General features: G+C 39.9%; 1 protein-coding gene across 1 annotated transcript in view; it reads left to right on the top strand.

The window, feature by feature from the left end:
* Nucleotides 1-3,616: 3,616 nt before the first annotated feature.
* The window catches only part of LOC124174231, a 167,959-nt gene continuing 159,100 nt past the window's right edge, over nucleotides 3,617-12,475 (top strand). The window contains exon 1 of the mRNA XM_046553324.1: nucleotides 3,617-3,995. Coding sequence (XP_046409280.1) covers nucleotides 3,617-3,995 — 379 coding nt within the window. The remainder of the gene's footprint in view (nucleotides 3,996-12,475) is intronic.

The raw sequence follows: 12,475 nt of genomic DNA on the forward strand, positions 1-12,475 counted from the left end.
GGCGATATCCATCGGATAATTAAATGAGTTTGATTTATCCAAAATACGTAGTTATTACACGATGTATAATTTGACGTTACATAGATATCCCATTTGTAACATCCACGAGAGTTGTAATACTGACGTTGTAGAGATATACCAGTTGTAATATCCGTGAAATTAAAAAATTGTTATCCCAAACAGTTTCCATAGGTATCATTGAATTTGAAGGCCTATAGAATTGGAGAGCAAATTTTTTTGCTTGCATATCTGGCGATTACAAAAAATCATAGTAATCACACTCATTATCAGCTCATTAGCTACTGCGAACATATCTAAAAGATGTTGTAACATGGACCTTCATGTCCACTGTTGGACATTGCTGCAATGTTATTTGAATATTTGAGAGATATCCATCACACATTAATTTTATTAACATGGATTTTGCACGGATGTAATAAACGCCAACAATGTTGCGGTATGTTTTTGGGATATTGATTGCTACTTGGGTGGGGTCGTAATGGTTTTTCCGAGAGGAATGGTGCGATGCTTGTGCAAAGCGGGGTGGTTAATGTGTCTTCATAATGGCGGCTGAGGTTTTGGAGAACGAACGCCTTTGTTCGGTCGCGGCTGCGAAAGCGTTGAGACGCGCCGTAATGGTCGTGGTTCGTCCTGGCCGAGAACATTTCTCGCTGCGCTGGGATGTCGAGGAAGTCGTCCCCATGGAATGGCGGGATAACTCATCAGTGAAAATTGGACCACGGCAATTTTGTGTTCTGCAGCCTCCGATTATTACGTTAAACCTTCTTCGCGATCCCTTATGCGTTGGTTCGTGCCCGGTCTAGAATGTGCTGCCGTTTGAATACCCAGAATGCCGCTGAATCACCTTGAATGGCGGGTGGAGTGATGGGACTAAAATGATTTTCGTGGCTTGGAAGGGTCTTCTGGAGAAAGGTGGAGATAATTACAGTTATGATTTACATTTCAATTATGTCAGACACCATGTGGATACAGCTACGAATATTTATAAAATCGTTTCAGGCTTGACTTGGTGGAAGTACGATATATCCATATTAAAAACTATACGATAATTTTCACACTTTAATATAATATTACACTATCGACCATGGCTTCGACATTCCATGTCATTTTCTAGGCTTGAAAATGTCTTCGAATGTCGAAACCATGATTGGCAGTGGAAAATTGGAAAGTAAAATTAGTAGTTTTTATCTTGGACCTACGAATACTTCACAGAGGAGCCATAGCTGCACGAGTGGATTAATTAAAAGAGGTTTATTTTATCACCTATTTCATCTAAAATAAACCTTATCTAGATGTCCTAGTATTTATAAATAATAATTAAAAAAATAAATTCACAGGTAAGGAAAGAAAGGGATAGGAACATAAAATAGAAAAAGGATGAGGATTTCTATTAAATGGCAGTGAAGGCTGTTCGGCTGCTCCAATTTCCTTCATGGCTGCCGACGTTTCGGGGTACGAGTCGTACTACATCCTTCAGCCCTGAGGATGGAGTGCCACTCGTACCCCGAAACATCTGCAGCCATTAGGGAGATTACCCGGTGGTACACCCGAACAGCCCTCACTACCAGTGTACGCCGGGAAAGCATCAGATCTTTTTTCATTTCTATTATATGTTCCTATCCCTTTCTTTCCTTACCTATGAATTTATTTGTATGTTTGCGCTTCAGGTGTCGTGTGAATGAATGAAATAATATGTATACAAATATATTTTGATGGGATAAGATTTCATCGTCACGCCTCGGCCTCTTTCATTTGTCTCGTGATCAAAAGTAAGAAATTCATTCCGGAAAAGGGTCTCTAAACCTTTCAGTGGGCATTTCATCTCAAATGAATTTGGCGTCAACAGTCATTCTGACACGTTTGTTCAATGGAGACAATTGGACGAATCTTCAAAGATGATGTCTTAAAATACAATCATTCCACTGCGCGTGATGCCCATGTAAAACGTCTGTCAGTTCGTGGCATTTTACGATTGCTATTCGGGTCGCACCCTCACGCAATGGGCACGCTCAGGAAATTACCTCCGCTCAAGAAAACTGAAATTATTCCTGCTCGATCAAAGCAGTCACTCCGAGTTGAGGGCGCACAAAAACTCCATGAAGAACGCCTTCCGGGCCCAAATACTTTAGCCACAAATCCGATCTTCCGACGGTCGGCCCCGCCTCCTGATTTTTATGGGTTTCATTGGCGAATCTTTTCAAAATCTCACGCGAGGGTTTCCCTTGTCACAAACGTGTAGAGAGCTTATTTACTGTGTTATAAGCGATCGCAGGGATAAGATTAGGGACATACGCTGTAGAGCCGATGGATCTCAACCATTAAAGCCCAATGTTACTTCAAAGTGACATCAAAAATGTATAAGTACATTTTCAGCTCCATTCCAGAAAGATTTAAAATATGTCTGACGTGTTTTAAAATTTGTGCTGTAAAGTTAAATGGCGGATTATTTAGCTGTAACAATGATTTTGTTGAGAAGAAAATTTTCACATTTTTAAATGAGAGGTCCTGAAATTTAATTTCACCCAAAAGCATCTCTGGGCTAGAATGGGTTAAGATGACGTTCTTTCTGCGAACAATAAGGGTCCATAATACCTGCGATAGTTTATCTCTAGGATGGTTTGACTCGTACTAGGTAAAATAGGCTCTGCATATACGTATAGCTAATAACTTACTGTAATTTTCAATACTTGATATCTACATACATTTATTGGCATGTTACAACTTATTCATGAATCAGTTACTACGCTAACTTTTCGTTTTCTACTACTGACTTATTGTTTCATTTGCAAGGTATCATGTTCGTGTTCTTCGGACTCTCCTAGTTTCTGGTCTGACCGCATCTCGTTGTTCTGTGTACTTGTCCTGTGACCGGGAAGCGAGCGCATGGCTGATTAAGGCTTGGATGTGTGCACTTCCACTAGCTGAAGCCTGAATCTGTTGAAACTCAAATCCATTTGACTTAATTGAATTAATATTACTTAGAGAATAAGTAATATTAATAATTGTAATAGTTAGGATTAATTAAATATTTCTCAGAAAGCCTTCAAACTCACCATTTTGAACCATTTATCGTAAAATCTTTCTAGGGGAGGGTCCCCACACCTCCTGCTTCCCCTGACGGGTATTCCGTCCCCTCAAACCCCCAGTATTAGTTTCGCCTAACACTAGTTTCACGTAACTCCTAGCTGCGCGGCTACTAGAGGTGGATCGCAGGGTATTAAGTGGGTGTACATTAGAATGAATATGTGTAATTTTCGGATAGGACGGCGTGGCCTTAAAGTCGTTTAGGGGTCGGCAGAGTGATCTTGGTTCCATGGTGAGGAGGAGTTGGTTCGAGAAGGTAGCAGCTATGCGGAGGAAGGCGTGCATGGTTTCATGTGTCGACCGCTCGCAAGAAAAGAGGGATTGCGGGGGACTGCAGGAGGGGCGGGCAAGGATGGATAGAAGAGAGAGAGGGGTGTGTGGAGGGAGGAAGTGGGTGGCAGAGGTTGGTAAGAGCAGAAGCCTAAGAGACGAGCCTGGAGGGGGGTTTGGGGGGGAATGTTGGGGGGGGAGGGGGTGAAGAGTCGTGGGAGGGAGGAGGGGGAGGCGGGCGATGGAACTTGTTTCAACGGCTCCCCGCCGGAGGGCGTTGTTATTACTCGCCGTGAGGTTGGTATCCTCGTCTCCGTGTAATAGACGCTGTTGCTGCTGCTCTCAGCGGCCCAAGCGCTTGCTCCGAGAGAGAGAGAGTTCTCTTTTTCACTCCCGTCAACCGGGGCGCATCGCCTTTATTCGAGGCGAGAGCGTGACCTCCAGTTATACTGCGGACGCGAGCGACGTCCGAAGGGAAGGAGAAAAAAAAAGTGTAACCGGAGTTTCCCGGAGGAGTGAACCGTCGGTTTTGTTCCGGAGGAGGAGGATATTTTTCCGCGCGCCACGTGACCCCATCCCACACCTCGTCATCCCTCTCTTGGGATCGGATTTATTTTTAGGTGAGTGATAGTCAGCCGCCGCTAAGCCATCATTACCGCTCCTACACTACAGATATATGAGAAAGACTATAGAACAGATAAATCACAACTGTGGTTTTTTCCACGATCGATAAGAGCCTATAACGATAGCGTTATTACCTTTTATAGGTTATTTTACTTGTAGTGTAGCCTACTAACTTATGTATTCTTTACTGAATGCTTCTGAATTATCCTTGTATTTCTAAAAGCATGTTTTACATGTCCTGGCTTCATAAACAGATTGCCTTCGTGAGTAGTTGGCAAGTTTTGCCTTCGATTAAACGTGGAAATAAATTTCATTAGCATGCGTAACATTTTTAAGACCGTATGCTCATGTAGGAATCTATTGCATGCTACGTCCTGGTATTTCATCACCCACTGCCAAACACCGAAGATGTGGCTTTTAGGGAATTATTTAGGTGTATAGTGAATTAATGAGAATTTCGGGTTATCAGGAGTCATTGGCTGATGTCGAGGCGCGTGAAAATGTGTTTGTGTTTTTCCGATCGTGTGACATTTCCGTTTTCCTCACTTCTCTCCTCGCTCCTACCGACTACACAGGTGAGCACGTGATTGGAGGCGTGGAAAGTGACGCCACCACACCCCGTGATGGAAGTGAAAAAAGGATTCCTTGGTTTTAATCGTAGCGAATCTCAGAAAGTTAGCCCTGGTGGGACGGTTAGTGTGGATGACCTTTGACGCGGTCCAGAAATCTTGTTTGGTATTGTGAGCTCTCCCGCCAAAAAATTGAGGATAAAGATTTGTCGGCAAGTTGAACAGCAATTTCCATTTCCGGATGTCGAATTTACCTACATGAATTTACATAAATTGCTACAAATACACGCATATAATCCACGCAATAGCCTTATAGATTCATGAATATACATTCTTGTTCATTCTTAACGCCTAATGGACTATTCAATTTGATTTTACCATTGATTTTTACTTAATTATTCATTGTGTTGCAGTAAGTTCAACCGATTAAAGTGCGAGTGGAAGTTCGACATATTGAAATAAAAGGTAGTTGGACTTTTCTGCAATAATTGTTGAATAGTGCCACTACCTTTTACTTCAGTATACATTACTCCATAATAACAAAAGAGAGCAATAAGCTATTGATCCTTATCGATCGCGTTTAGTCAAAATACTGCGCAAAGTTTATTGAAAAGAATACTCTCTCACTGAAATCAATAATAATAGTTATTACCTATTTATTTTATATGCTTTACCTATTTTGTATGTCTGACCTATGTTTTACCGCACATCTTCCCGAGTTATAAATTAAATCTCATAATTGCAGTATATACAAATATGATCAGATTTCTGAGAATATAAGTCGACTTTAAGCAGGCATGAATAGGAGCATGTGCATGGAGTAACCAAACGACTAGACCACCATGGCGGCGAGCCTTGAGGAGTTTTCTAACGAATCGTTTATCTTGGAATGATGCGTCATTAATATAAGACCGAATGAGCTCACTGCTGTGAATTCTCATGCTTGATAAGGTGTTTCTTTCTAGATACAAACTTTAAATGAAAGCACTTTCATTTATATCTTTAATATTTAAAAGCCTAAGCCAAAATATATCGACCCGATTTTCCTCCAACATTTAGATCATCTCCCATAATTCCGCCAGTAATGTTTATTTCAATATCTATTTATATTTAACCTACATTATATAATTAGCTGTGTACTGTTCCACCTCTTCCAGCCAGCCCGTAACTACGATGAACTGAATTACATAATTTTTCTGTCCCTTAATTTACTTCAGTACCTTTTAATTTTTAATATCGTTATAACTGAAAACGTTCTGTTAACACCTGCCAAATGGAGAGTGTGCTGGATGCATATGATACAACGCAGTGACCAAAACGAGAATTCATGTAGTCTTTGCTAGAATATAATTCAAACGGAAATAGATAAGTAAGTGATATCAGTGCTATGATGTAATGGGTAGCATGATGCCTTGAGTAACGGACGTGATTATTGAAACTCGTTTCCTGTTGTGACGGTGGCCATTGTTCTGAGTGCTTGAAAACCGTCACATAACTGGATACACAGCCGATGTTTATTTCGCGCGGAAGTGACATAATAATTCAAATGGTAATGGTGCTCGTTGAAAACAAGATAATACGCACGCTGTTGAGTCGAATCGAATAGTTCATATAACGACCGTCATTGACGCCCTTTTGGCGCCACACATGTTGGCGGTAATTCCCTTCCTTTTCCTCCTTCGGCACTCGACTCTCGCGCACGTGACTAGAGGGAAAGGAATCCAGCATAGGGAAGGAAATGGAATTTTAAGATTGTGTTGGAATAAACTCGCCATCTCCCTTTCTCTCTCTCTCTCTCTACCTCATTCTCCTTCCGTTCTTACCCATACGCACACGTACGAGTTTTCCGCAACTGGTTTTGGGCGACGGAAAGGCCTTCTTCCTCCGTAGTCACATCCATGTCGGTTAGTATCAAGTGCAGCAAGCGTAGTGCGATTTCTTGAGTGTGAGCAAGGGGACTGCATAGAGGAGGCCCAATTCCATCCCATAGATAGATGATTTCTGCTGCCATTTCTGTCGCATTTTAATCGGCTTTCGAAAAAGTCCGCTGTGATGAGTGCAATTCGATCCACTTTTTTCTTATATTTTGCATTGTAACGTTTTTAATTGCCAGGAATAGCATTAAAAAGTTATGAATTTGATAGACGTCATTATTCTGTATGTAAATTTCGGTTAATACCTATAATTATACCTTATTTCCCCGTGAAACTCGGATCAATTTGTCCGTCAGCGACGCGAGTGGAGAATTTTGTAAGTAAGCCCATTGAAACGCGCATCGGATGACAACACATTTTGAGGATGACTTGAGGATCCTCTTTTATCATATTCGTGAGTGTGCTTTGTGTCTGCTCGGAATTACTCCCCCATTTTCTGTACAAATTACCTATCTAGATGTTTCTCTCTCGGGTTCTCCATCAGATTTATATTTCGTTTTTTCCTCTTCATATTTATCAATTTCAACTGAGGCAGTTGAGGATCAAGAGGGTGGGAGGTCGCAGGTTTTTCAGTATGGTTCATATAACATGCAGGTTTACCGTAGTAGTCATTAGTCAATACAGATGAAATTCTTCTCCATAGATGAGATAAAATAATGAGAATTCAAGAATACATATTGAGAAATCAGAGAGGGATAATGGATTAGCCAATATCAAACTTATCCCCCTCAAAATTTTACCAAAAATTATTTTATTTTTATAAATTTAATATTTTTTGTATCCTTAAATGTGCAAAATTGTGCAATCTCGTTCGTAGTTGAGTAAAAAGAAATTTTAGAATAAAATAATAAAAATAAAATTTTAGGCTCCAAAATGCGTTATTTTTTAAATTTTGCACGGGAGAACGCCCTCTCTTCTAGTAGTATTCCATACTTCTCGGATCCACATCACGGCCCCCGTGAAATAAAATAATGAGAATTCAAGAATTCCCCCCCCCCCCAACTTTGACACTGAATCCGCCCCTGACCAGAGGTCCTCTTTACTCTCAATACTCTTTTTTACTACCCACTGGAAAATTTGATCGACTTTCAGTAGAATTCTTCTTTCTAAGGTCATAGCTCATTGCTGAACGATAGGCGAATTCCACGGGTGTTGCTGTTTACTTGATTCACCGAACAGGCTGATACAATCATTTTTTCTGTGAGGCTCATCAAGAAAAAAAGTTAATTCTAGCTCTTTCAGGCCATCTGGCGATGCATATTGGCTACATAGAGACCAACGACTGAGTTATTTAGCTACTTCCCAATAGAGTAACGAGAAATTAATAACTCCATCCCCGGAAGCATAACTGTCTAATACATTTACCAAGTTAGGCATTTCGTTTTAAATATCTTGGTTAAATTTATTGGTATTCAATATCATATTTCTTACCGTAAATTATACCCAAGGCATTGTAGTGTTATATAAAGTGAAATACATGTCTCGAAAGGGCTAATCCATTATCTCTTGGATATTAATATGGATTTCTCAAAGTATAACCTTGCGTTCTCACTATTTTACCTAGTCTTTTGACAGATTGGAATTTCATCTTTATTGACTACCACGGTAAACTTTCATATAATACGAACAATACTGAAAAAATTCTTCGGCCATTATGCAATGATTCCTTCTTTTACGTAATTAAGGTTTTAACATTGAGTCATTATACATGTATGAGGCAATATTAGAGTCCCATTTTTACTTAGCGATATGATGATTATTAATTATTTCGTAAATCAGAATGGGGGACCTCAGGGGTTCATTAAAAAATGGCTTGCCTGCTTTCAATTATTGAATTTTTATCGTAACCGTTGGTAGCTTTTTCATATGCTACCAGTGATATTCACTATCTTATGCACCAAATGTTGTATTCTATAATGGTGTCCCTAAATTATTAATTAGTGCACTATGTTACGTACACGCAGTACCTTTTACAGCCAGTATTCTTTTAAAGATATTGATTTATAAATTGGGAAAATTTGGAACTAATGAACTCTTATTTTAACTTCCGATACAAAAGGAGTAGATTTTGATGTAAATCTCACTGATTACAATTAATTCTATGAATTTTCTCGAATATTATTATTTGGTGAGCGTGTGATGGCTAATTTGTCATTAATATTGTTCACTTTAGCATCTCCAATAGCTACATTGATGCCTTAATTATATCGTATCACGAAAATTTTCTACGTAACTTCTTCCGCCATTTTTGACGCTGCTTTCAATTTTAATAACTCTGACTGCTTTTATAGGCCACGTCATCACCGCTTACTTCATTTTTGGTTTTAATGGGTGACACTTGGGTTGAGAAAGAGTCATCCTAGGGTGACGCACACTGAGTAAGAAGGAAAGTCGCAGTTAAAATCCGTATGGTCTGTTGAGTTGTATCTCCATACATAATGCTGCGGAAAGTAAACCTTTTTGGGGTTTAAATTTCTGAAATATTAATTATAGCGCTAATATACAAAATTTTGTGAAAGATACCAAAACAAATGGCAATTCCTGTCAACTTATTACTTAAAATTAATGACCGTCTCTTAATACACTATGGTAGGTGTATATCATTCTGTTTTTTGATTCTGACTTAAGAATTTTCTAGTATCAGGTGCATTTCATAATTTCTTCATTTTCCGGCCTCTGCGGCGGCGGGGTAACGTCCTTACCTGTCAAGCAAAAGGTTCGATTCCCGCCTGGGGAGGTTTCCACTGTCCAAGGCGTGCTTGTTCGTGTACGTTTACTTGTTGAATTTGTTGGATACTCCGACGTAAAATGGCCAATATGAGCTGTATTCGGTGGTTTGAGAATAAATTAAAATAAAATAACAATATTATTTAAAGTATCAGTTTATTAGGGAGGCATAAAATTTGAATGTCTAATCCATATGTACACAACATCCTGCGAGAAACCTCTAGGAATTTTGGCATGGGGTGTTCAATCACCAGCATTTCTTCCAACAACCAACTTTCACTTCCTATCTTTATAACAGCTTCTGTTTTTAGAATTAGACAGTAGAGATTAGCGGCTTTTAATGTTTAACGACATTTTACAACTACGACCAATAAGGTTTCTCTCATACGCGGCTTTTTAAACGTTTCTGAATTGAATTTTGTCTTATTGGGGCATTCTATACATCTGATTTTAAAAAATATACTATTACTATTTTCACAAGGGCATTTTCCGCGTATAAAGCTCTTTTTTTGTATTTTGAACGGAAACTCTGACCCCATGATTTACTATCCACATATCAACCCTGCACTCTGCCCAACTCTCTGACCTAAAAAAGGCTCGAATGCGATAATGCTCTAAGATTTTACTCTCTTCACACCTAGCTGACTCGGGCGTGTAATGAACATTAGAACGGTCCAGAGTGTTCCGACACAATCGGATTGCCGGCTCCAGATCAACGAAGGAGGGTGGGATATCCTCGAGGAACTGACGTAGCCTCTGATTTATACCCTCTACTCGGCTTCAAATCAGGATGCATCGATCGATCTTCGGAATTAGATTAAAGATCTAAAGCTCCATGCCGACACCCGTGATCCCAACCAATCGATTCACTTTGGTATTCAGATCCGCGAGAGGATATACAATTTTCTGAGATCCACAGAAGGTGGCATCGTTGACGCCGACATGCCGACAGTATACCCGAACTAGCCATGGTGATAACTTTAGAGAATCACCCGCAATGCTCTAATTTTGCGAAAATTCCGAAGAGAAAATAATCATTCGCCTTGACAGGGAACTTAAATTAATCAAGAGCAAACACCTCCAGCGTTTAAAGTTCTGACAGCCCAGCGCACTGGACTGCTGACGAAGGTATGTGACTGCTAGTCGTGTAATATGGTCTGCATTGAAGACCATCTTGTCCGGTATAGGCCACGAATTTCCATCTCGGTCAAGGTGAATGATTTTTTTCTCCGCGGAATTTGCACACAGTCCCAGTACACTTAAATTGCTCTTAACATTTTCTCATCATTCAAAAAATGGCGCATTAGGTAATTAATTCTGTCATTCTGATTTTATTACTCGGCAATGCGAATGTAATGTGGTTGAATCTTGGTTAGCATTTTGATACTTGGAAGTATAGGCATTGTTTTTACCGTGCAGGCCGAAAATATTGGAAAATTAGCGTAAGGGCATTTCTATCTAGTGGCTACTTAGGGTGAACGATAATTTACATATTGAAATAATTTATTTTCTCTATAAATTGTTTATCATTCTCGAGAGTTCATTTACTGAGGATAGTTTCCAACGGTATTCCATCTTTTTATTAGACCGCACCGCTTGTCCTACTCAATTCTGACTATATGCATTGGAACGAACCAGGTCATATCTGAAGGATACTTTGAAGTTGAGGGATGATTATTACATATTTATCTCCCGATGCACTTATTTGCATGGTTTACACTTTGTTCACATCGTTGGGACTAAAGCGTAGACGTATGTTTCCCCGTAAACCATGTTCAGCAGCATGTACAACCAGCCAGTTAAAAATACAACAATTATTGGGCGCATTTGTCTATGTTGTGTGAGTATTGCGTAGTTTACGTTAGATTTGCGGTAGCAGGAAACTTAAAATTAGGACTTGGAACAAGAAATAGAACGACTTTCATGACAATATATGAAAGTAATAAAAATGAATCAAATATTTCCATCTTTTACTATTTGCACTGCGCATTTATTTTTCAACTATTTCTATTTTTCTCTCCTTTTATATTGGCAGCAGCATCTTTTTTAATTTATTATTTATGTTTTCCTTATTTATTTCTTTGTGTTTTGCACATAATATTCCTACCATAAACATTTTTAATAATTGAGCATTTAAAAACTACCACAAGGAAAGGCGTAGACTTGCCAAGTCAGCATTCCCATAAAACAGTGTCGCATTCATTATTTTACTACCGCAACACCGCATTTCTATAGTTAGAAACACTAGGCTTCCCTTCACTGTTCGGGGAAAAAATTAACATCGCGACGTGAGGCCGCTGAGAGAGATAGCAGTCGTTCCATTGCAACGCGCCGTTATCCAAGAAATATCCTCCTAGCCTAACTTCCTCACTTGGTCGCGACGCTCATTATTCTCCCGAGGCCGTTAATATTCATTCGCGGTCATCTTCGAGCGTGCAACTACATGGTGCGACAATTGCGTGGTACTCGTTCATATATTCTTTCCCTCCCCCCCTTGCGAGTCTATCCGTCGTCGCCTCGGTTTTCTCCTGCGTGCTATCTCACTGGCCTGACCCTTCCCTCACTTTTACCCTCCCATTCCCCCATCTCAGTGCTCTATCACTTCCTCCCTCCCTTAATCCCCCGCTCGGCATGCATACTTTTCTATTTATGTCACGGGGTACGCTCGGGAACCTTGCCTTATGCTGAGATAGTTCTCGGAAAAAATTGCTCGCGACCTTAACATTCGCCAGTGTGCAATTCAAAGATGCGAATGTACGCAGTTGGCACGCCGGTCTCAGCAATCCCGGAGCGAATGGCGAAGTCATAATTTTATTTCTCAGTAAGCGTCTATTTCTGTTGCGTATTTCAAATATATATCTCAGTATTTCGGTGGTTAAAATGTTTTCAGAATCATTTTTAATGTGATCATACCGCTCAAATGTAAAGAATAGATATTTCTAATCTATTTTGGACAATATGGTCCGTTTGAGAAAAATTTTATTGCTCCACGCAGTTGGCTGTGAAAAAGGAAAAGTTCTGAAGCTGCATTTCCTTAGTCTACTTACTGTGTGAGTTATCCAACCCTTTACGGGCAAGAGACGTGGAAGGTAACATTACTTGTTTTCGTCTCATCATTGTGGGCACCGCTAAGGTATCTCCTTCCATCACCTACCTTTCTTCTACTCACACGTATGCAACACGTTTTGTTATTCCTTTTTGCCACTGATTGTAAGCGATCCCATTGCCAGTTATGACTTCCAGCTC

The sequence above is a fragment of the Ischnura elegans genome, chromosome 2 (genome assembly GCF_921293095.1).
Source record: "Ischnura elegans chromosome 2, ioIscEleg1.1, whole genome shotgun sequence".
Lineage (NCBI taxonomy): Eukaryota > Metazoa > Arthropoda > Insecta > Odonata > Coenagrionidae > Ischnura > Ischnura elegans.